Genomic DNA, 26,469 nt, shown 5'->3' with positions numbered 1-26,469 from the left:
GATTTGATAATTGATTGTTTGATTTTCTATTTACCTGAGCTAACAGGAAGTCATTTACTGTGATTAAAAATTTGTATTAGCCTTTATTTTTATTTTAATCAATTAAATGTACCAATGAGGAATTAAATAGTTAAGTCGATTTTGGAGAAAGTCATTAAACTCTCCACTTTATTTTTAAAACACTCTACAAATATTTTAATATATTTAATATAATATAATAAATATTTATATATTTAATATAAATTTACTCCAGCTGTCAAAGAAATGTATTGATAAGTATATCGATTATTGTAAATAAATGTATTTGTAAGTGGTTTTCTATTACATTCGAGTCGATTTATCTGTTTGATAATCCTCTAATTACTCAAATTGTTGAACAACTGAATAAATAAATTATGACACGCTTGACGCACAACACATTTCCGATCTATTATCAAAATTTTTAAACAGTTTCACAATGTCTGTGAAGCGATAATAATGTTAGTCCAAAACTAGGTAAATACTGATGATTATTAAAAATAATGACATGCATGGTAGGGATAATTCCATATTTATTGCTGCTTCTTTTCCATTTTTAATTCATTAGAACTTCCATGATCAGAAGCACTGATCATCGAAGAATAAATTTTTCAAATATAACTCATGTTTTAATTAATTCTATTTCAATATGATCAAAGTTTTTATCACTTTAGTTCTTTGTTCTTGTCTGAAGGAAAAACTCTGGCCGTAAGTAATGCATAAATAATATTATTTATTTGTTAGCTATATTGGTAAAGTTAATATTTGATATTTCAACATTTATTCTCATGGTTATTTTCCAATTAGCACAACGAATAATGCATCTGTTGATAGTATTTCTACATCAAGAATACCTTGCAGTCATGATTCTAAACCAGTAACATCTCCCATTGACAATACTACAACATCTCAACAAGCTGACAACATTACATTAACATCATTACTATTTGATGAAATTCCGTCCACAACATCATTGCCTGTAAGGAATATTACATCAACGGTATCATTTCCTGTTGTCAATATTACTTCAACACCAACAGCATCTATTTATAATATAACACGATTAAGCCCGGAAGTCGTTGATCATACTCCTTTTACAACAACAGAACTTGCTAATGATATTCCTACAGAAACAGAGTTGGGTTATAATGTTACTTCTATAACACCATCATTAATTGAGACTGTTACATCGAAAACAACAGAATTTATTAATGATACTTCTCTAACAATAACAGAGCTTTCTAATCATATTACCTCATCAGCGACCGAGTTTTTTAATAATATTACTTCCTCAACATCACCATCAGTTGGAAATACTTCATCAATATCAACAAAATTTCTTTTAAAAACAACCGAAATTGTTGATGATATTTATTCAGGATTAAAGCTTGCTTTAAATACTTCTAAAATATTATCATCAGTTGAAAATATTATATTGTCAATAGATAGACTTGATGTCAATAACAGTTCATCAACAACAGAGCTGGTTAATGATACTACATTAACCACAACAATCTTGCTTGTTAATAATATTCCTGTAACTACATCATCACCTCTCGATTTTTCATCATCAACAGAAGAATTTATTAATAATGTGACATTACCTAGAGGAGAAACTTTCAATACTTCTACATTAATGATGGAATCTGTTTATAATATAAAATCAACAACTGAATCAGTTAATAATATTACATCAATTACCTCATCGCTACCGAGTTTTACATCATCAACAGAAGAAATAATTGATAGTACTACATTAAGTACAGTGAAAAATTTTGATAACATTCAACCAACAGAATCAACGGTTGTTGATGATTCTGTAATATCATCATTACTGCCTATTGATAAGATTATATCATCAAAATTATCCCATGAACATTCCAACTTGTTTGCAACATTATCATCTATTTCCAATACTCCATTAACATCACCACCATCACCAAAAAATACGATGAAAGAGCTCAAAGTCTATTGGAACGTACCAACGTTTGTTTGCCATAGACATGGTATAAAATTTGAAGATATTTCACAATTTGGTATTATTCAGAATGTTAATGATTCTTGGCGAGGACTTGATGTGGCTATACTTTATGATCCAGGACTATTTCCAGCATTAATAAAATTATCTAATGGTAAATAAAAATGAAACATTTTCTCTAATTTTTGAATTAGTTAGTTTACATTAAACCCTTTCATTATTTTCAGGTTCGACAATAATTCGAAACGGTGGAGTGCCTCAAAAAGGAAATCTTCAGGAACATTTGAAAGCATTTAAAAAAGAGATAGATTTACAAATAGATCAGAATTTCTCTGGAGTTGGAATTATTGACTTTGAACATTGGCGACCAATCTTTCGTCTGAATTGGGCATCTTTAGATCCATATCGAAAATACTCTTATGAAATAGAAACAGAAGAACATCCAGAATTGACTCCAGAAGAAATAAAAAAATTAGCTGCAGAGAATTTTGAGAAACATGCTCGGGCTTTCATGGAAGAGACTATTAAAATGGCCAAAGCTCTTCGTCCAAAAGCTTCTTGGACTTACTATGGATTCCCTTGGTGTAACAATTTAACTCGTAAATACAAGGGTACTCAATGTCATCCAATGCTACTTGAAAATAATGACGAGTAAGAAATGTCCGATGAATTTATTTTTCTGATAGAGAACTTTCTGTTTTAAATAATATTTTTTACAGCATTCAATGGCTTTGGGACCAAGAACATGTTTTGGCACCTTCTATTTATATACCCATAAATTTAAATAGAGAACAAAGGATAGGATTGATCAATGGACGATTGACTGAAGCTCACAGGATAGCAAGAAAAACAAATTCTCAACCAAAAATCCTTCCTTATTTTTGGTTTAAATATCGTGATCGGCATGATGTGTTCTTAAGCAAAGTAAAACCTTCTTAAATAATATCAAACAATTTTAATTATTTTCTAACATATAATATACAATAATTTATTGTAGGATGATTTAGTACGAGCGTTCAAAGCAATGCTAGCCCAAAATATTGATGGTTTCATTCTTTGGGGTAGTTCAAATGATCTCAACACCAAAACAAAGTGTCAACAGGTCCATGATTACATCAATCGAGTCCTAGGTCCACTGGTGAAGGATATAATCATTCAAAAACATGTTTCAGGCAATGACGTATTTAAAAAATGATTCTATTTATCTCTAGTCACTAAAGATAACAAATGTTGATAATTATTATCCTGCATAGGTATTTTTATAATTGATTTAATAAACGATTTTTATTTTAATTAAAGCTTTCCGTTATCAAATTTATTATTAACAATTCACTTGACTATTGATGCAGAAAAATTTTTACAATAAATAACAATTTATGCATTGTAAGGTATATAAAACCCTGTTGATAATGCGGTTCAAATCAATTCATCCGTAAATAATAACACTAGATCCTACATATGCCAAAACATAGATTGTACTGTTCCCCTTATAGATGTTCGTTGTATGGATTCTATTGATACCTATGGAGCAAGATCAGAACTCTGTATCTAGCTTGCCAATAAATTTAGACAGAATCCAAGCGGAATAAATTTATGGGAGAATTAATTTTGGAAAATCCATTCAAATTCACAAAGCCGTTAAAATTCAATAGCTGCATCTACTGAAGTAAATTAATGAAGAAGACTATTAATTACTGCATAACATGTCATATTTTTATGTAGCTTGTTGGATAAACATGACCAAAGTGTTGGTAATTAATGTGTAGATGTTAATGTCAGAAGAGGTTGCTGTCATCTTGAACGCAATGTTAATGGATGAACACTGAAAGCAAACAAAACCTTTTCTTCCGGTTCCAGTGAATCGTGACTGAGCGTGGAAAGTCGAATGTATGCATGCTTTCGGACCACAAGAAATAGTTGCTCGTGACATGGGTATTTCATTCCGGAAGCCGACAGCGTGGAGGATTACAACATACGAGATTAATTGCGAGCATTAGTGGGATTTATCGGGGTTGCATCGCGAGCTATTCAAAGGGCTTTCGATATTCTGATCAGCTCGTTAGTCAAAATGTTACTACTGGTTGATTTTATTGCTATCAAAATAAAGTGAAGCATCTTGTTACAAGAGAAAACGTGAACGCTAATAGAAAATGAACGGTTAATCGGGCATTCATTACTTGGTGAGGTGAGAAACTGTTACACTGATATATGGAATACTTCAATCATCATCATCTGTTCTTTACATGAATATTCCTAACTAGGCTTTATTAATCATCTCCGTTTTTATTTACTAACCCATTTATTTTCTTCAGTATTTAACAAATATTTTGAATTGAAATTTATGCGTCCAATTAATTATCATATTTTTAAAACATTTTTCTTATTATATAAAAAAAAATAATTTTTATTTGTGCAAATTCAATGTCAATTATTTATAATCTTTTCTAAAAATTAAAATACATATTACATAAAAGCTGAATATTGAAGAGAAAATTATTAATATTCATTGACAATCATTTTTATCAATATTTATTGCAAATAACAACTTAAAAATTTAATTTGTTTATATTTATGGCTTCAACCATAAATGACAACAATATTTCAATTCATTGAAAGTTCTCCATTAAAATTGTTTTCCATTAACCTGTTTTTATTGCTCAAAAAAAAGATATAGTTTATAAATTTTCAGCATTTCTATGAGCAAAAGAAAGTACTAATATTAGAAGCTTTGGAAGACGACTAACTGTTCAAAGTCTTTGTTACTGATGATTGAAAAAGAAAAAGATAAATAGAAAGTACACAATACTTTCTTCTTTTGGTTAAACAATTTTTTCTAAATGACATGAACCAAAGTAATAAATAAAATAAATCGTATATTATAATTTATACAACCATTTCTACTAAGTTTTAAATGAAATAAAAATTTGATCTTGATGGTAACAGGACTGACAATGACGTTGCAACTCTTTGAGCACGTCGTAAAGAATGCTCGTAAACTCGTGAGAGATCACCAGCGACTCTCTTCTTTTTTACTGGCGTCTTTATGTCTCTGAAGACTATTTTGTGTCTTCCTTCCCTTCTTTATGTCATTTTATTTATCCTCATGCAGGGTGACCATCGGAATTACGCATTGTTTAACACTGGATATTATATACCACATAGAGAAGCAAGAAAAAAAAATGTCTAACCACATTTTTTCACTCTTGAGACACAACAGTTCAAAGTCAAGGTTGCATATAATTAACATCACGCAATTGTAATGTACCCAAGGGTCAAATCCCTTAGATCATAACTTGTATGATTTACCTCATTGTACAGAAAAGCACAATGGCAGTTAATTTTATTTGATAACAGATAAATATCTAGAGAATTTTAATAAGATTAAAAATATATGTGTAAAAGAGAATAGACGTCCTTGAGCATTAATTACCTTTCCACAGTGTGAAAATGAGACATCAAAGTTCAAATCTAAAGTAAAAGTTCCCCTAGTCATGGCTTAAGAGACCAGAGATAGCAAGGGACTTTTATTCTTCACATTGTGGGAAACGTCACGACCGGAAACTTTGGAAGCAGCCTAGCGTGGATCAGTCTTCCTTATTACAAGTCGACTGATTCTCATTATTCCGTCTATCCGGCTCGACCAGTGTGCACAAACCACTTGCAGCTGATCTACATTCACGAATTATTAATTCGATGCATGATTTAAAATTCACCAAACCAGGAATGCTTGTATGCTACATCATCATGCATATGAATGTTGATGCTAAAGTGTTACCGATCAGGTCTAGATGTTGAGCGTTATGCAGGTGGTATGAGGAGAATTCTTTACTGACACAGTTCCTATTTAATCAACTCCCAGCTGATTTTAATTGAAAGGAAGAAAATAACAGGGCTTTCTTGGGAATTTCATTGAAGCTAAATGGGAGTATCATATTGAGAAGACTGTAGGTGAGAATGTACTTATGGAAATTTGATGAAGAATAGGCACATTGTGTTTTTAATATCCTTGACTAATTCTCACTATTACAATGTTTGATGATGATGATGATGATGATGATATTGGTTAATTGAAAGGATGGTGTTAAGTAGGCGGTTATTATATAAAGCACATATATCTCTTGCTAAATTTGTCCTTCCAAGAAGCCGCCAATGTATTTACCATACAGGAAAAATTTTAACACGTCGCCAACTTTTTTCTTTTTATCTTATTAAATTCTTTATGAAAACGTGTTTAATAACGGGCGGTATTCAACGGTTCTTCGAAGAGACTCTTCTTGCTTCCTTCGAAGAAAACTATTATATTAATCAAGAGTTGCCAACACGACATGTTGATCCCTTGAGAGACGATGAAAAAATTATAGGTAACACTGTCTAAATAAAATAATTGCTTGATGACTTCATAGTTTATTTTAATTATTTGTATATAAGATAATGAGAAAAAAAAGTTTTATAATTTTAGCAGAGTTCTTTATAATGAAATGAAATGGATTCTATTCATTGAGTTGAGTTCTATCATTGTAGAAAAAATAATGGATGATTTTAATAAAAATAAAACGAGTTTTAGGAGATTGAGAAATAATAAGTATAGGGGATATAATAGAAGGATTAAAAAGATAAAAGAAATGTAGAGAGAACTTTGAAGAGATCTTCTAAGTTTCATGGCTATCCTTGAATCCAACTCGTTTACTACTGTCCAGAGCATCAAGTCAGGGGAAAGGGCATTTCATTCATCAGTCTATTCTACGCAACGTTAGTCACGGACTCTGCTGGAGGTTTTGCGGTGATTAGTCTCGCAGAATCCCCGCGTAGCTCGGAAGAAAGAACCCGTTACTATTTTGCATCCTGATGAACGATATTTTCAAAAGAAACTGTTTTTTACTCTACTAACTGCCTGAATAGAGCTCTTTTCCATATGTTAACCTGCTGTTGCATCTTTAATGATTTTATCATTTTTATCACAGGATCTTTCATATTTCACATTCAAGGACGACGTCTGGAAAAATAGCTAGTGATGCTTCAGAGAGTTGGGTAAAAATCATTTGTAATAAATCCCCATGGTGTACTGAAGAGTTACCACTGGTTATGTGCTCATGAAAGTCTGCGTTATGGAGAACTACCAAATTGATTGCGAAGGTACTTCGAGTGGTCAAGGATACGTCGTATCTTCAACAGTCTCGAAAGAGTGTTTTATACTCCTCTGTTTGACATATTAACATACGCTGAGAAGTTCGAATGAGAAGAGTCGATATTACTCTTTGTTTCAGAAACTCTTGTGCAGAGTGTATGTAAATACTTTTCACCATCAACACTCTGTAGCCTTGAAAGGTACCAATGTGTTTGCTTCTGACCAATTTCACTTCAAAAAATTTCTTTAGCTCATAATAATTTTTTTTTTGATGAAGTTATCGCGTTGGTTTTTTCATTGTCTTCTGTAGGATATATTTCAAGCGTTAATATCCAAGTTGATAATAAATATTTTTGTTATTTACTTATATAAGACAACCTGTGTTATTATTAAGCAAGATTAACTGAGTTAAAAGAGCTCAAGAGTGATAAAAAATATTTATTAATAGAAAAGTAAATTAAGAGCCTTTAAATTGTTGCTATCAATACTAATTTAAAATAGTTTCAGGAAAAGCTCATGCTTCAGTTGATCGATTTATTTATTTTCTTTTTGCATTTTATCTGTTATAATAATGGAAATTGCTCACTAATAAAGTAATGTGCTACTTTATTTTATCAAGACATTTATTACACATGACAGGGACAAGTTTTGTTATATAAATTGATTGGAAATTAAAATAGTCCTGTTCAGTCAGGTGATCAGTGGAGTTCATTGTCGTGAAAAGTTGTTGTTGAAGAAAAAATTAGAAATGTAGAGTTGTCAATACTCTCTTTACAACTTGTAAGTTTATAAACATTCCAGATTTTTATTTGATTCTTCTAAAAGTTCAAAAAAAAAAAATTGTTTAAGAAAATCCTTCATTAAAAAATCAAGATAATATGCAAATATAAAATAAAATATCAAAAGCTTTAAATCAGCAAGTTCCTTTGACAGGCGAATAGCTCAGAAAAACATGAAATTTTTATTCAAATAATTAACAAAGGTTGTAGATCCAAAGTTCGATTACCCAGTCTTGCACCTTCTGTTAACTTGACAACAAAAGATTTATGAAAAAGGCTGTCATTATCCTTGCTGAGTATCATTTTTTCATAACTCCAAGTTCCCAACTGTAGACAATAGTGAAACCAAAATTAATTATCCAATTAAATTGAATGTTTGAATATTTAGTTAATTAAAAAATAAATTCCTAAGAATGCAGATGAGGAATTTGATTGTTAAGTCCTCGACACGACATTTGCACTCCCACCGTGACACGACAACAAAAGATGCATTTGTGAGGAAGGCTATCAACTGGTACGGTTTTCCAGCCTTGTCGTGACGTCCGCCTAAGCAGGGCTCCAGTGATAGTATAACACAGGTCACGCCTATATGTGCAGCCGCGGGATAATGTCGAACGACCGTAAATTTATGGCGAGAATTCAACGATACGATAACGTGGGAGTCGCGTAACCGTGCGACGAAGTGACTCGTCTGCGATATAAGACTTTCCCCTCATTCGTTACAAAGCCTGGACTCTCGGCCGTAGATTCTTCAGTCCAAATACCTAAATATTACGAAACCTAAGGAAAAAAAAAATTTATTGGAAAATTACATTTGTATTGTATAATATGACAGTGAAAATGGACTAGATTTCTCTTAATATATTTATGAGACTTGATATTACTTGAAAAAAATTTCTACCGTAATAAATGATGGTGAACCATATGATTGTCATCAATAAATATATGATTAATGCTAACTAATTATAAGTTTTATCAAGCAGTTTTAAAACATTGTTCGTAAGGTTTTTTATTGATTACGTTGGTTACTGAAACCATTATGAGCATTATTTATCTATTCATCTATTCTATTCTTCTATAATGACTTTCTAATAAATTAACTCATAATACTTATCTACTTAGAGGAGTGTTTGTTATTAAATCGTCGATTTATCCAATTTTTAACTTTGAATTTGGAAATATTTATTTCTGAAAAAGGTGTCGGTGATAAAATATCGTTTTATTAAGAATTAATTTTCTTTTTAAAAAATATTTCCACATGATTTTCCTTTATTTTTGAATGAAAAGAAAGTACTTTTGAATTTATTTTAAATGTTTCGAGTCTATTGGATTGAAATTAATTTTTTTTTTGTAGGAATCTCCATTCATCTTTGATATTTACCAATGTTGAAAAATGGTTTTTGGTAAATTTTTTTATTTGTAAAATGTTATCCCAAAGATCATCAATTTTATGAAGCAATTTAAGTTTTTTTGTATAAATATTTATTATAATAAATTCTATCCACATTTATATAACAATATCAATAAAATTTTATCGATCTTAAATCCAAAATCACCATTACATAATCATATGACTTTATAAAAATTTAATTTTATTTAAAACATTCTTTTAGACCTCTTTCTACTAATTATACATTCTTATTAATTTCGTAATAATTTTAATTATAATCTCCACTACAACAAAAACATTAATATAAACACAATAACTAAAGTAACAATTTTTTCTTGTGGCAAAAAAATTTTTTTTCTCAACTAAATAATTCAGTAATGAAAAAACTGATGATGTAATGCCACAAAAGCAATAAAAACTAGACTATCCAAAGTCCAGAAAAATATACAATCCAACTAAACCCAGAGGTTAAATGAAAAGTGAATGCCCGCCATTTCTTTTGAAGCTGTCGATGTAGGTGACCTCGTATCTTAATTACCTTGACTTGAGTGCGGTCTTAATATACGTGAGTTTAACAAACTTTTACGTTGTAAGAACGATGCCAGTCCATCTTCCAAGATAGCTTCATTAGCACCGGATAATCTCGCGTATCCGCGTCCTTAGAAAGTTCCCGGATGATCGTCGTCGATGGTTGAGCTCGATAGTGACTCTGTATCGTGGACGTATACCCGTAGGCACGCGTGCGAGTCATGGTCATCGATACATCGCAATTTAACCAATGAACCATCGATACTCCTTATCTAAGATCCATGCAGAAATTATCCAAGTTGAATTAACGCATGATGCGAGTCTTTTGCGTCCTATTTAGAAAATGTTCCCAGTCATATACATCCATATTCTTACCGTAATTCGATAGAGGGTATTGAATGTACATACTCGTAAGATGTCTTGACACGATCCCAGTGGATCCAGACGATCTGATAACCTTTTGATTCGCCGCTTGAAAAACATCCTGAGCACGTGCGTATGCACGATCGATTAATTTTATCGCATAATCAGCTAGCATTTCTTTCACTCCCACGTGTGATATACATACCTGTTTATGATTATATTTCTAATGTTTTAGAAAGTGTTAAAAACATTTACGTGTTCTATTGTAATTTATTAACCACCTACTACTGTTTTTTCTTATCCTCATCCAAGTCAAAACAGTTATGTGTGAAAATTCTTCTGCAGTTCATACATTCTTCTGGCACAACTAAGAGTGATGAATAAAATATGATTAATCATGGAAATTTTTTCTTTTAATTTTAAAATTTCGAGAAAATGATGGAAAAAAATGATGATAGAAAGATGAAATCCATTTAATAAGCTGAGTAGAGAATAAAAAAACGATAAAATCAAAAGCAATAATTCATATTTAATATATAAAGAAGCAACAGGAAGGAGTAATAAATCAATAGGATTTTTTGAAAATTAATCTATTCAATAGATAGCTGCAGAAGAAGATAATGATAATAAATATTAATTGACATTTATATTTAATTGCTATAATAAACTCTTAAAAATTAATAGAACCGCTTTTGTACATTTAAATATAATATTACAAAAAAAGAAATAATATTTTATTTTCGGAAATCATAATAAACAGTAAGCTGCGTATAAATCTTGTTTTTTGTTTTATAACTGTAGTTTAGATCAAGAAGCTTACTCAGATCAGCAATAGATAAAGCTTTTTCTTAAGCATATCTATCGAAAGTAAATAACGAATGAGAAGATATAAACAAACGTCCAACAGAGAATTTAACCTTCTTTCTCCACTTGCACCTGCTGTCTTTCTCATTAGTTTTCCCTGTGCATTTGCATCCTTAGAAAGCAGTCGATAGGTATCGCTTACCGAACACCATCTCGATTTGTTATCGACACTAGAGTACTGCGTATAGACATATTTGTAAGAGTTGCTCGTGAGTGCGTAGTTATATAGTGTCCAGATTAGCTTACTCTGCTTGTTACCATCAGCATACCGGCCTCGTTCTTCCTAACACCTGTCCTGCGGCTCGTCTCTCATCCACCAAATATGCTGAATAAGGCCGCACATCGAGTCCATCTTAAATGTTCGTGTGGAACAAGTGTGTTATTCTTCATTCGGATGGTCTCTAAATGTACAAAGTATAATTTAGATGCTTGTTACTCTTTCAAGATTGTAGAAATTACATACATTTAATAACTCTCCCTTGGCATCGTAAATTATTTCACTAGAAAATTACAAACTTACTGCCATATTAACTGTACTTAAAACACTCCTCGCGTGAGAATTATACAACTCTTGATGTTCTGATAGTCTAAATATTTAACTGTTTTTGTGTTTAAACTATTTCTCAAGCTTATTATCTTCTAATTTGTTGTAATATTTCGCGAATCTTTAGACATAAGTTGGATAGAGTGTGGAGATTTTTTGATGGAATTACATGACTTGAACGCCTGCTAATAATAGTTGCTACATTCTTAGATGAGATTGATTATAGCGAATAAATGAATGTTTCATTTTAAGTATTTCTTAAGAATATTTATTAAATTTATTAGATAATAATAATTATATATATTTAAAACAAAATTACATATTCATAATAAATATAAAACACTTGATATTTCCTGCTAAGTTCAAAAAAATATTTCTTCCTCATTTTCTTTGCTCTTGTATTAATCGATTATCGTTTTAGGTCATTGAGAAGATCAATAAATGATTTAGGATATAAATTTATTCAATGATAGTTGAAGAAAATTTTGAGGAAGTGTGTAAAATAATTTTTTTGTTGACGGATTAAATATTTTTATTTTGATTTAACACATCAATGAAAAATCGTCACTTTCACTAATACTCTTGTTTGCCTGACCAACAGTGACATGTCGTGCGTGTTCTCCTGAGAAAAAACGGAGAAACGTGAACACAGATGGAAGAAATCGTCCTACGCAAGAGAAATTATTGGGAAAGAAAAAAATTGGTGAGGATGTTGTAAGGGAGATAAGAGATAACCCATCGTCTGACGACACTTCATTACTTTTGCGGTCAAGACTCAAATATATTTACTCCTTTTCTGTATACAAATGCTGACACCTCGACACTGTTGTAAGATATCTATAAATATTATTTGCTTATTTGTTATTCATGTAACATCTATTATATATCTTAATATAATGGGATTTTTATGTTAAACATATAAATAATGGCTTCTTCCGGATGGATGCAATTGTTTTAGTCATTTTGAATGTTTTTTAATTGCTTTGGAGTGCAATCATAGCATCCTAGTATTTTTTTATCATACCTTTTTATCCAATCCATCATTTTTTAAATTTCTTTCCCGTGTTTGGAAAATTTCTAAATATTTCTAGAACACTGTTTACAAAAGTATTTATGGTAATTAATACTAGTTAGCACATCATTATGGATTATTTTTATTTTATTAAATGTTGATATTTCAGTTATGAAATAGTCTAGATTCATTGTAAAAGGATTTCCTCTGATTTAATTGTCTAGAAAATTTTACTCAACGGTGTTATTGAACTTAAAAAAAAAATCCATACTAGAAAGAAGTATTTAAAATTCTAGAAAAATTCTGATTCATTCGAAAGTACTGTAATTCCAGGTGATATGCAGATTATTGAGCTTTTAATTTCTATTTTCAAATAAATACTACCAGTTTAAAATATCCAAGTCATCGTCAATGTCTTCTTGTTCCCACTCTATTCACGATTCTCCAGAAAGTCTTGAAACTATGAGTAAGACCTAAAAGAAATCTGATGAATGTTCTAAACAGTCGTGCACACATGCTGTCAAAAAAAAGCAGGTTATATCAAACAGACATAAATGATTCCACATGTTTTATACAGAAACATAAATCATAAAAAATGTCATAAATTTATTAGAAAAATAGAAGAAAAAAATTTGCTTATGTCTGAGAAAGGAAAATGCCGACAATTCAGTCAATTAGTTCGATCTCTTGTCGAAGTTTCCGTCGTTTTTCTATTTTTCCCTTTCTACCATTTCGCAACGTTCAAACATCAAAGTCTCGACTGGTCGCGCTAATCGACGCTAATGATGAATTAAAATAAAAATTACATTTCTCGGTTATTGACTTGCACGCAATGTTGACTTATGTATATATTCGTGTTCAGTCACCTTTACTGTACAGTCCGGTCTCCTTCCAATTGTTCTCACTCCAATTACGCATCTTTTCATGTATTCCATACCGTTATGTTCACTAACAAGTCACCCAAAAAAATTGTTACGTCTCCACTTATAATATATATTTATCAAAAAGCTCTCTTCTTCTTTTGAAGAACAATTACGTAGTTAAAAAATGTAGGTCTTTAATGAATAATCATAATTATGCATCAATTACAACAATTAAAAAGAACACCAATCCAATAAAGTTAATGATTTAGTTATTCATTAAAAAAAAATAATAATTTACTTGAAAAAATGGTTTATGTTTACAAGCAATATAAATGTATTTTTCATGCATTAAAAGGCTGTAATAATATTTTCTTGAAACGGTTTATATTTTTCCAGCAATAACCAATGATTTATTTACCATGATTGTAAATTATCTCCAATAAAGATTAAGCCAATGACAATTTATTACAATTTATACGACCTCTGTCATGTTATGTCTGCAAATTGTAATCCGGAAAATCGATAGATTACTGATGCATACTTTAAAACTCAAGTTTAATCTTCTACTTTCACTTGATATCCAGCTGAACTACATATTTATAACAGTCGCAAAGGATCAATTGAGTTTATTTAGACCAACAGAGCCACACACACCTGATATGATGATATCTTTTTTTTTTCATCCTCCAAAGTTAATCTATAATAAAACAGCTCATTAAATCTTGCAGCACAAAAAATGGATCCATTCACCAAATAATTCATTCGTATGGGACATTAGTCAAGAACAATATTAAGAGAGCTCCAAGACTGTCTAGATGCGACTCATGAACCTGTTACAATAAGCCTCGTTGATATAGACAATATAGCAGGAAAAGAATATATATACGAAAGAGGTGAAAGCCATGCTATAATCAAGTGTCTATGTCTTGGAGAGTCCTTTAGCTTCCGCTTATGTAGAGATCTAGAGCAAAAAGACGTTTCGGGAGGTCCTTGGATTGTTGGAGCAGGAAGAAAGAGCATGATTTGACCGGAGGCGATGCACAAACCGTAAACGTAAGCTCTGGTCGTGGATATTATAAATTAACGACGAGATATCTTGGACACGAGAGTGAATATATCGCGCGAGGTAATCAGAGTTGTTAACCACGACCATCTCAGAGAGTTTGCGCGTGGCAAAATGGTCGCATCGAGTTGATCAAGCATAACATTTGTATCAAGAATGATTAAAATGGTTAATTAGATGAATGATAAAATAATATTACACTGCCGGTAAATTTGCATTAAAATAATCAATCCTGTTTGTGTTTTGTTATATCTTATAATGTCTATAGCCAATCGAACGACTATAATTCAGCGTGAAAACGACTATTCAATGTGTCCATTAGACATTTATTAAAATTGTTCTCCAATCATACCAAGTGCGGGCGTGAAAACAGAAGCCTCAGGGCACAAAGTTGCTGTTAAGGAATAAGTTGAAATCAATGTATGTGTGTGTGTCTATGTTTCTAAGCGCCTAGACAGACGTGCATGAAATTTGCATACGACACGAAGAAAGTGGCGTGAAAATGTTTCCATATGTGAGGCCCACAGCATTAACCCGCGCCCATTTTAATAGATTGATAAGATATTTATTAAATTACACATCAGTTTGCTGATATACAGCAGTACTTCTTTGCGATTGTCGAGAGTTGGTAGAGAAATTCTCATATCTTACATGACTCTAGACAAAATATAACGACTGTTCTTCATGCTGAATACTTTTCATCTTCCATGAATCGACTTGATGATGAGATTCAAGTCCTCTCAATCAACTCTAACGTAATTCTAACCATGTAAATATTACATTTATTAAGCAGGATAGAATTATTTAAATTGCTTCTGATGATGGAGAAATAAATTATTTGATGAAAAATTCTGCAATTCGGTTAAAATAATGATTACGTTTTTATAAGAAAGTTAAATAATCATTTCATTCTATTAAAAAAAAAAACATAATACTACAGAATTTCTTATGACTATTGAAATAATCATTTTCTTTAAGGTTTAATATTTTATCATTTACATTTAAGATTCATTCATTTTCCTGCTTTTTGATGGAAAAATTATTCAAATGGTAAATAAAAGAATTTTTTTTTTATTTACTAAACATTGTGAAAGTATATTAAACATTGCATGAAGAATTTTTTATCATGTTTATGGTGTTCATTCTGACATTATTAATTGTAATAAAGCACGTGTGGGACTTGTTTGAACATATGCATTCACTCAACATAAGCGAGAAACACCCCCGACATTACAGTGAGTTGCCAAGTGTGTTAACGTGTCTCTCTCATATGTCTCGCAGACTTCTAATATGTCTTGACACTGTTGGTGTGTTTATGCAAAACGACAATTTCTCAGCCGTGATATCTGGATTGCCTTCCCAAGGCGATTCACGCCACACGATGTCGATCCTTTCTTCGAGAAACTTGCCAATCTCTTGTTGTACTTTGTTCCTTGAGAATACTTTTCTGATTGTTAATGAACCCTCTTCTTCCAAAAGAAAAATACTTTTTTTTTACTTAGAATTACTAACTTTCTATTTCATCACCAAAAGATGCAAAATAATTCTAAAAAAAAAGTGTTTACCAAGATAAAAATAAATTTCGTAATGAATTTCGATGTCTAAGAAGGTCTTGAGCAATGAAATAGTTTCCTAAAAATGTGTAATTGTAGACTTTATCTATAAAACTCGTCTATTCAGCGTAAAATGACTAAAAGCCGGCGCTTACGTGCGCGTAATGTTAACCTGGTGGCATGCTACTTATGCTAATTTACATTGGTGGTCTCTCACCGTTTCAAGAGAATCAGGTGAATAATAAAGCAGCCACGTTGCGGCACAACCTCGTTAGAAGACAAACGGTCAACCTACACATTGAAATAGTAGTATACAGAGAGAGAACAAGAAGATGATTAGATGACTTGTTGGCAGAGAGCGCGTGAAACTGGCGCGGGTGAAACAGATATGGTAAGAACGGGGAAATTGCGTGAAACTTTGCAGCAATTCCAAGACATTTGAGCACAACGTGTTGTATGTACACCTTTTAATGCAGAAGGAGAGCAAATGAATGGACTCACGTCCGTTTTAACTTGCGTCTAGGTGCGTTTGATACGTCTCCATCTCATTCGTTCTCCTTTCGCTGCCAATTTATGTAAATTGTGGATTTGTTGTTGCCGATAGAGAATGTGATTAATGATTGAACTACTTTGCATTTTCGATACCATATTTGGTATTGTGGTCCTTAGTTTAATATTTGAAATTCTCTTATTTATTTCATCATTGAATAATACTGATTTTTACTATTTATTTTTGCATTGCGTTACTTTAAAATAACTTGAGTGGTAATGAAATATAGCCATATTCTGGTCTGATTAAGTTTTCTTACAATACATTATGATTTCATTCAAATATTTTTATAATAATTCAAGACTATCTTATTACTACCCTCCAACTACTTCATTGCTACCTCAAAACTACCCTAGTAAAAAAATAAATATTGAATCTTATTAAATTCATATATGGTCAATGTAAGATATGATTTAATTTTCATACTTATAAATTGTTTATAAGAACCAGTATTTATTTTTTTACTAGGACCATTACATAACCAATCACTAAATAGTCTTGATCGTATTGTCTCTTCCAAGCTTGAATTTACTTTCCCATAAGTGCCTTATCAATCTTGAAAAAAAGGTGGGCCATATTAAAACGTTGGAATAAAATTGGATTTAAATAGCTAACCGGAAAAAAATTATTTATAATCATAAAATATTATGCTAAATAATTATAAAAAATTATAAATCATTTCTAAGAAAACTATTTTCTTCTTTTATTATGTATAAATTTTCCCTTATATTGAATTTGTAGAAAAAAATTTCTATAAATCAATAATGTATGCACAAAAAATAAAATGAATATTAAATGTTGAAGGAAAATTAAAAAATGCATTTGAAAAATAAAACAGACTGTCAAAATACTTTTAACTTTTCATTTTTATCTTTTACCATTGAAATTCTATTAGCAAATCTTGTTGACTATGCTTATCAAGTGTCTTTCTAGTCGATCTCTAAAGATAACTTTAAACATTTTTTTTTTTTTTTTTGAAAAATCACTAAAAGCTTTTTACAATTAATGTAATCTTTTTATACATACTTTCACGGTTGATGTTCAATCAGTTGACTACAACAGTTCTTTCCCAGCAGATATTCCATATCAGCTAACGTCAAGGTTGCAAAATACCCCAGGTGGATAATGAACGTTGCATCAATAAAGGATAAAAATGAATACATGAAATGATAGGTGATCTTTTCAATACAGCTGTTTCAAGTTATTCATATCTGAACTGTAGAACCTTCTACAAGTCCAAGAACATGACGAGTCGATTTCCATTGCAAGACACCCTAATGAATCCTTTCGATAACACTCTTGGATAAGTACCAAAGTGCATTTATTAATTCACATGACTATAAACTAGTCCATATTTGTATAAAATAATTACATTGCACTTATGGTACCATCATGATCGAGTGATATTTAATGAGTTTCGAGGATAAAAGTGAAATTTGCTTTTCATCGTTTAATATCAAGAAATCATTGAAGTTTACTCGTTTTCTTCTCTAATTTCGTTCATATCTGGAAATAAACCATTAGTTTTTTCCTCTTCTAATCTATAAATTTTTTCAATTTTATTTTCCTTATAAAATATTAATTATTTATAGCAATTATTTTATCATTAACGAATAAATTAATTTTATCGTTTGTAAATATTTATTAGAGAATAAAATATCACTATTAATTAACTACGCAACCATTCTTTTAGTTTCGAATAAAGATAGAGAATGTCTGGTGCTGAACCTAAGGCTGGAATTTATTCTTTTAGGATTTTTTAAAAGTCGCATATAAAATTTGAAGACGCGCACAAAGGGCGGAGCGTAAATAAATTGTGAATTTTATGTCATGTCTGAGGTTCCGTGACCAATTCGGTGATGGTGCAACATGGAACAAAGTTTTGCCTTGTGAATGTACTTCTCTTCGGCGCTTGTATGAAGACGACGATGGTGCAACCAGGTGGCCAAGATCACGCCTGAGTATCGACCTACGTGATTGTGCTCAATATTCTCCAAGTGAAACTGACTTGATATGAAATGTCTTTATGTGTTCAACGATGTAATAACATATATTTAACTAATCATTTGTCCTTCCTCGGAAGACACTAGATGTTTTATTTAAATTCTAAAAAATTTTGTCACGCTTGGCCTCTAAAGATTGCTACTTTTGGCCATGATACCTTTGGGATATCAGAGAAAAATATCTTCAAGATTCACGGATGCATGAAGTGAGTAAAGAAAAGATTTTATGTCGAAAATCTTGATTATTGTCACGCATGAAGTTTGATATAATGATGCAGTGAAAGAGAGTCAGGAAATTATTTTTTCGCGTATGTTTTATTTCCAATAGAAAAGATATAACTTGATTGACTTAATAAAGTAATCAGCACTTATTAATTGTAATTTATCCAAAGTAAAACTGTTTAAACAAAACGAAGAAGAAACAAACAATGAAAAATTTGATCAAAAATCAAAAGCAATTTAAAAAGATAAACTTGATTTATTGTTTACTTTATTCTATGGCATGTGTTACTAATTCTTTCTAGTTCAAAAATTAGATGAATAGAATTTAAAAAAATTTATCTCTACATGTTGCTGGCGGCAGCTATTATTTTGATCACCAAGGGAGAGAATAGCCGGTGTTTTCCCCCTCAGTTATCCTCTGTAGTCCAAACCACGCTTTAATTCCCCATCTCCTTTTAGACTAAACATCCCCATGGAAAATCCACCCACACTTTTGCCCACCGATTCGATTTCATATGAAAAGAACACGCATATACATATGGAGCTGTATCACATACATAATACGACTCGTTCTCTTTGAAACAGCTGTCGAGCAATCTCCCCTTTATCGGTTTCCCTTTCGAACTCTCACCCTCTTTTTCACTCTTCTTTTCTCTCGTCTTTCTTACGGATCATCAGCGTGCCTTTTCACTATCGTCTTCGTTACATTTCAACCGCGGCCAAAATTTCTCTTATTCTTTTATCCTCAAAAAGCCACGAGCCGTTATTATGACAGCTGTACTCTTTCGCGATTGCACGTCTGCTATTTTTTGACGAACGAATGTTTAAATATTTACAAAACATTCAGCTAAGGTCAAGTCTATGTTTTCTCTTTATCATTTATTTTAATCAAGTAATTCAGAGAATCGTTCATTTATTATTTTTATCAACATCTTTATTCGTCTTTAATTAATTGATCAATGTTGAATAAATAAAGTGTAGTAATAATGTGATAGTGAAATATCTATCAGTGAGAATTGACTTTTAATAAATACTGTAAACTCACCTTCACGGTCTTAATATAATGAAATTACGGTCTATTAAAATTTCTCTATTGGTTGTAAGTTAACGCAATCTTCACAGCATCTCTAAATATTTCTGCATATGGTTAAGTTAATTAGCAATTAAGAAAAAAGACTGCTCTGCATGATTAAATTTGCAGTTATGTTGCACGAAATCACGGATATTTCTAATGGCAAAAATGTATTTTTCGAAACTTGAGCCGATAGAGAACATTTCGAATAATATTTTAGGATAAAGTATGAAGAAACAGTTCGTTTAGAACAGCGTTTACGGTTAAAACTGTATAAGGTCATTTTTAATCATTGAAAATGTATTAATTAGTTACAAATTCAAAGTATGAGTAAAGATAAATGTTGATAAGCGATGTTAGATAATTTTTCATCAATTAATTCAAATCGAATTCCGTTAGATAATCATTAATTAAGTAGTTATTGATTGCAGTGTTTATTAAATTAATTTAAAATTCTCAAGGCCGTCTATGGTAGGTCATAATGTATTAAATTACTTAATTAACTCATTAAACTTAATATTAATAGAAATGCAGATGAAATAATTTTTTGGAGCCCTCATATGTTGAGAAATGAAGTTTTAATTGATGTAATTGAGAAAGTTTTTAGAAAAAAAAAACCTTCAAATAAAAGGTATTTTACGAGAGTTTAGACATTTGTATAAATGTAAGTTTTATTTTAATCAGCAACAAATCATCGAAACGTATGAAAGAATAAGGAATGATTGCTTCAACCGGCAAAACGTGGACCAACAACCCGTTGCCTCATGTGTGCGTGTATTCCCTACTGTCTATTCAACTTCTTCCCCACTAGCACCGCGACGGTTTCCCCACCACTTATGTTGTGCAGAATCAGGAAGAGAGGGAAACTCAACCTCAAAGCCAGCTTGCCTCCAACTCCGCAGATCTACCGGCTCGGCTGGAACCGCGGCCACTTCAGTTTGAGTCTGACTATCGGAGCGTACACATCTGTCATTTGCTTACGCGTGGAGGACATTTTTGTTGGTTTATTTATTTGAATAAACTCCGAAATTATTCTGCTGTCAGAGACGGACATTTTTCTGACATTTTTGGATAATAAAAAGCTTTGTTCTGTGGGTACCATCTAGACAATTGGAAAATGGAGCAGTGATTTTTGGAGTGATGTATTGTGTGGAAAATTTTGAAAAGAAGGAAAGCTGTGGTTTGCTTTGTATAGCTTTTGGTACAATTTGACATTGTAAAGATTTTTTTGATAAATTTATTAGACGACTTTTATTGTGAATTGCCTGTGGAGAATTTCAGAAACTTGTTTGGTAGGTTATTTTGAAGAGGGAGAAAAGGAGCACCCGAGGAGACTTGGGTGTAGAGCAGAAGAATTTGAGAAGAAGAAAGAGAGAAAAACAAACCCTCTTTTTCTTTGTTCACTAAAGGGACGAAAAGGAACTTTCAGGCTTTCGTTCTCAGTTTAACTAAGAGTTTTATATCAAAACGATCTATTTCAAAGTTTACTTTTTAACTTACCTATTGATGACACAAAGAGATTTTTTGGCTTAAACGATATTTGAGTTTTTTAGAGTTTATATTCGAAAATAATCAAGTGCGAGTGTTTATGATACAATGATATTTAGTTGGGTGTAAATTAAAAATGTAAACACCTTTGGTTTTAAGAGTTGTTTTATCTTCTATTCCTTTGCCATTTGAAGGACTGTGTTGGAAGTAATTTACATTCAGGAGCTTGGATATTCACTCCTCTCTTTGGTAAGTCTACAAAAATCACTCTATTTATTTTGTCCTTTTTTACAAAATTTGCATTAGAGTTACTACTCCAAGAATAATAAATCTCAAGAAACATCAGCTTGAAATGAAGATAAAAATGAGATAATACTTCACTTGTCTTTTTCTTTGAAAAAAAAATCATCCAGAGATGAGAATAATTCGCGGAAATCAAATACCTGGGATAGACGACATAGAATTTTTCTGATGAACTGAAACATTTTTTTTGTTTACGTTCGAACAAAATAATTCTCAAAAATGAATAAATGACTATCAACATTTATTGCAAAGTAGTATTTATTTTTATTTTCAAATAATTTTTTTCTAAATTAAAAATTATTGCTCATCAAATATACAGGCACAAATGATTGCTTAATAAAAAACAAATATTTTTCCTGTTAACATTTCATAAACGCACAAGTGATAAAAATAAAATAATACATCCGATGATTTAAACTCAATAAAGATATTATTACCAATCTGTTCTATCATAATTTGCTATTTATTTAAATTTCTTACCGGGGATGTAACATGATGCAAATTTTACTATTCACCTTATCAGTTACTTAGTGCATGAATTACTACAAACATGAAGCTTACTTCATCACCGTTACGATCCTTCATAAATGTAAGGCCGATCGTTCACGATCAAATGAATCTTTGAGCCGTGACGGAAGTCGTCCTTGTAGAATCGTTCGCAATGCAAAGTCCATGTCTGTAGTCTGTACGAATAATACAGAGTTCCTTTTCAATTATTCTCTCGTTGCATCAGTAATCTCCAGGGGGCAAGGCTAGAAATTCTCGTAAAGCTGAGGTCATATCTTTTCAATTAATTCGCTGTTTGGATAGGTAATCGTGTAATAAGCTGTCAGGTGTGTTTACTTCTTCAATCAGTCAGGTGAATGCAGAAGAGTGACTGGCGTCATTGAAAACTTTCTCGCTTCTGCTTTTATGACAAAATGTGCTCTTGAAACTTTCATCAATATTTTTTCCTAATAATTTATGATAACGAATGCATTTTATTTTAATTTTTCTAATGGAGAGATGGATCATATTTACCAACTTAGAATAACAGTAAATTATTTTATTTAAAGATTCTTTTAATTAAGGTTTTAAAAATAAATATTGAAAATATTTCTTTAATAATAATTATAAAAAAAAATGATTAATCATTGATTCTAATGCTTTTAATTATTCTTTTACACTTCATAATTTTATTATTTAATTTTAAATCGTTAGAATAATTTTTTTCTATTGCTAAAAAATTTTATTTGCTATAAACCATGTTCTTTTATTTTTAATGAGCATTATTAATGCGAAATAAAATTTGTCCAGTGCTCATTAACATTGCAAAAAGTAATTTAATGTAATTATTACTTAAACCGTTAAAGTAAAACATTATTAAGACTCTGGTGTTCGTATAAAAAAAGCAACATTTCACGAAGCACCAGAATATTAATAATTAATGCATAAAATTTCAAAATTATTGATAATAAACAAATTTCAACGTGAAATTGAGAATATAGTAGCAAAAAAAAAAATGTATAAAAGCTAAATTCAAGTGTATTATTTATAATTTACCGCTTGTATAATCACGTTGACGTGAATTAAGCAAAATTCGTGAGCAAGTTCATGTGGAGACAGGCTTCAAAAATGAGCCGTAAAAATTAAAGTGGACGGTCTACTCTTCTCGCAGGCGTTTCGTTTGAAGCTGCCGAGAAAGTCACTAGCATGAGGGCAAAAACGCGAGAACTCGAGCGTAAATCCAGGATGTAAATGCTCAGAGGGCACGAAAGTCACAGTCAAGGTGGTCATCCTTCCTTTTTAAATTTATTTTTTCCCCAATTTCATCGTTTATTTTTTACCTTCGACATTTTACTTACAAAACATTAACATAATAAAGTACCCTGTGCACTCAACAGAATAACTATTCCAAGAAGGATGAATTTTATTCAAGAACGACATAACAATTGTGAAGAAGAAGAAAATAAAAAGAAGAGTTCATTAAATATTCTTTTATAACAATGTTAAATAATAATCCTTGTGGCTATTATCCAATTTCTTTTTATTCTGTATGATTATTTACATTGAAAATTTCTACAACAAATTGGATTTTTCTGCACGTAAACACAATAAGTAATAAAGCTAGTAAGAAAGAAAGAGTTTCTCATATGATTTGAAATCGAACGAGGCTAATAGGGAAGAGGAACACTTGTGGTAATTTCACCTACGCTCAAGTAGTAGACGCACGGTAGAAAAAGGAAGAGATACGAGAGGAAGAGGAACGTGTGTCGCGCGCGAGCAAGTACGCGAATCCTTTAAGACATTAAACCGGTATGAAAGACATTATTGGCTCGATATGGTCAAGGCAGTCTTGAACAGCTAAAGAAACTTCAACGAACCGGTAACAAGAACAGGATTTAGTCACCGTCACCCACGACTCTTTCGATAGTCATTAGATATATTATTTTTCTGCCAAATTATGCCTGTCTCAATTATCTGTGCTCGTATTAATTAATTGAATGTTTGTAATTGGTTGGTCAGGAAATAAATTTCACGACAATCAATTACAATGATTTATTATTATCATTATTTTTATTATTTTGTAATTATCTTTATCATTAATACTCTTTTTTTATGAAATTTATATTGCGAGTGTTATAAATTTCGTGCGGTAGAATTGTTCATTTCTAAACTCATGACCCAAAGCCACAGAAAAGAAACACTTTCATTGTTAAGATGAGAAAATAGAAATTATGATATGTGCTCATAATTATGAGGCTTCCCACAATATTTACATGTTCAAATTGTGCATGTTTATGAATTAACGTTGATGAAGTTAATTGACAAACTGTGTATGTTCTAAAATTGATATGAAATTTTGTTTACATGTTAAAATAATTACATATTAGATAAAATAAGGCCGATGTATTTATGGCTGAATGCTATGTGATAATGATCTTATGTATTTACCAGTTTACCGCAATAAAATTTTCAAACAAGTCAATTTAGAAAGATAATACAATAGGTATATAATTAAAGAACACCAACATAAACGGAAGTTCGTTGTGCTATGGCTATAAAGAAGGTAGGAACGTTTTATAAGAAGTATGTACACAATAACACAATACTACTTGGCTTTAACGGAAGTTATACTAGTGTGAGTTCAATGCCCGAAATCTCGTAATTCGCAACGACATTATTGTAGACCACACATCACGAAAAAAAGCTCTTGAACTGGAGAAAATCATTTACATAAAGAAAAGGAAATTACATTGAATTTTAAATTTTAAGAATAAATATTTTTATTTACATTTTTTTACTATTAAATTCTCCATTGATTTATTTCAGTGATCCAAAGAACAGAAATTTGTTGTAAAAAACAATTTAAATGTCTTTGCAAGATTATGTTAAAACTTAGAAGAGTTGCTTTCGATGGAGATCAAGCTTTGAAATGAATGAAAGCAGACAAGAGCAGTGGTGATGGTTGCCAGAACAATTCTGGAAATTTGAAAGTTTCAATTAAAATAAACGGAAAAGATTAGAGTTTTAAATTATGCAAAGGAAAGAAAGAGAATTGGACCAAACTGCCAAGTTCTCCACGTGCTCACACATTGAGGTTTCACCGCGAGATGAATCACGTATTTCATTATATGTCGCTCGTTGATCTTGCGTTGATGTTGCAAAAGTGGAACAGTACTACCTATTTTCTCATCCTATTCTTTCACTGTATAACACACAAGGGCTTTTGATGCACGAAAGTGAGTTGATGGTATTTCATGCAAGAAATTTCAAAGATCAAAACATACGTGACCCCATCACAGACCAATATGTCGATTAGATTTTCATAATCACTAATCATATTTATTGCCTGCTCATTTAACTGCTTGTCAGTTTATCTAATTTCCTTTGAGCAATACAATTGGTCACTTTCGTTTATGTGGTTCAATGCTACTCGTTCTTTGTATGGAGCAATACCAACTATGTCCTCGTACAGTCTTAGATAGATAAATAGATCTTGATCTAAATCTAGAGCATTACAAAGCAAATATGATTCGATTAAATGCCACTATGTTTGTATTTTATGTTCGGTACGTAATTAACTTATCTATCTCGTTTGCAGTTAATTTTTCTTTATTAAAAAAATTATATTGATTTCTATACAAAAGAAAGACGTTGAAGCAACCATTCAAAAAAATTGATCCGGAAAGAAATTGTATTATATTTTTTTTTATTATTTTTAATATCTTATATAACTTTAATATTTATTTATGTTATTTAACTTTTGATTGTAATGTATTTCTTTTTTTATCATCAAACATTTGTACTACATCTAATTAAAAATTTAATTGTAATAATTGTTTAAAACATTGCAATGCTCAATTTTCCACAGTGTTGTCTACACATGTCAACTTGTCACTATTGTCTCAAGTAAATATGTGGGCTTTTGCAAATAATTAAAATAAAAGAAGAAAAAAAGTGAAACCTTGAAGTAAATTGTCAAGAATGACTGAATTAAGAAAAGAAAATATGTTTCCGGTCTTTTATTGAATTGTAATTTTATTCTCTTCAATTTCTTTCTTCGTTTTTGGTCATCATATATTTTCCCTGTTCAATCTCCGGTGAAGTGATGTTCGCGTACTGATTAATGAACTTGTAATTAGTGCACTTGGAAGGAAAAGGAAGACTAGAATAATCACAATCAACCACGCGATAGATTAGTGATCATTTTTATATATCATTGTTAGTAATCCCCTACTACTTTCTACAGACTTTCATTATTTCCCCTA

The 26,469-nt window shown here is 31.0% G+C and overlaps 2 protein-coding genes across 3 annotated transcripts in view; both read left to right on the top strand.

Moving 5' to 3' along the window:
* Positions 1-594: 594 nt before the first annotated feature.
* LOC118073890 (uncharacterized) lies at positions 595-3,260 on the top strand. The gene is made up of 5 exons (XM_035094679.1): positions 595-726; positions 826-2,150; positions 2,224-2,647; positions 2,716-2,920; positions 2,994-3,260. Exons 1-5 carry the CDS (start codon positions 668-670, stop codon positions 3,189-3,191), a joined length of 2,211 nt encoding a protein of 736 aa, XP_034950570.1. The 5' UTR covers positions 595-667; the 3' UTR covers positions 3,192-3,260.
* Positions 3,261-20,841: 17,581 nt separating this feature from the next.
* Positions 20,842-26,469, top strand: part of knockout (Stork-head domain-containing protein knockout) — a 68,363-nt gene continuing 62,735 nt past the window's right edge. For both annotated transcript variants that reach the window (XM_035094696.1, XM_035094694.1), the window contains exon 1: positions 20,842-21,664. The gene's annotated coding sequence lies outside the window, so the exon portion shown is untranslated. The remainder of the gene's footprint in view (positions 21,665-26,469) is intronic.

This window comes from Chelonus insularis, unplaced genomic scaffold (genome assembly GCF_013357705.1).
Source record: "Chelonus insularis isolate UGA/USDA-ARS -01 unplaced genomic scaffold, ASM1335770v1 scaffold_714_pilon, whole genome shotgun sequence".
NCBI lineage: Eukaryota > Metazoa > Arthropoda > Insecta > Hymenoptera > Braconidae > Chelonus > Chelonus insularis.
The sequence above is the reverse complement of the archived record's forward strand: the minus strand, read 5'-3'. Positions and strand labels throughout refer to the sequence as shown.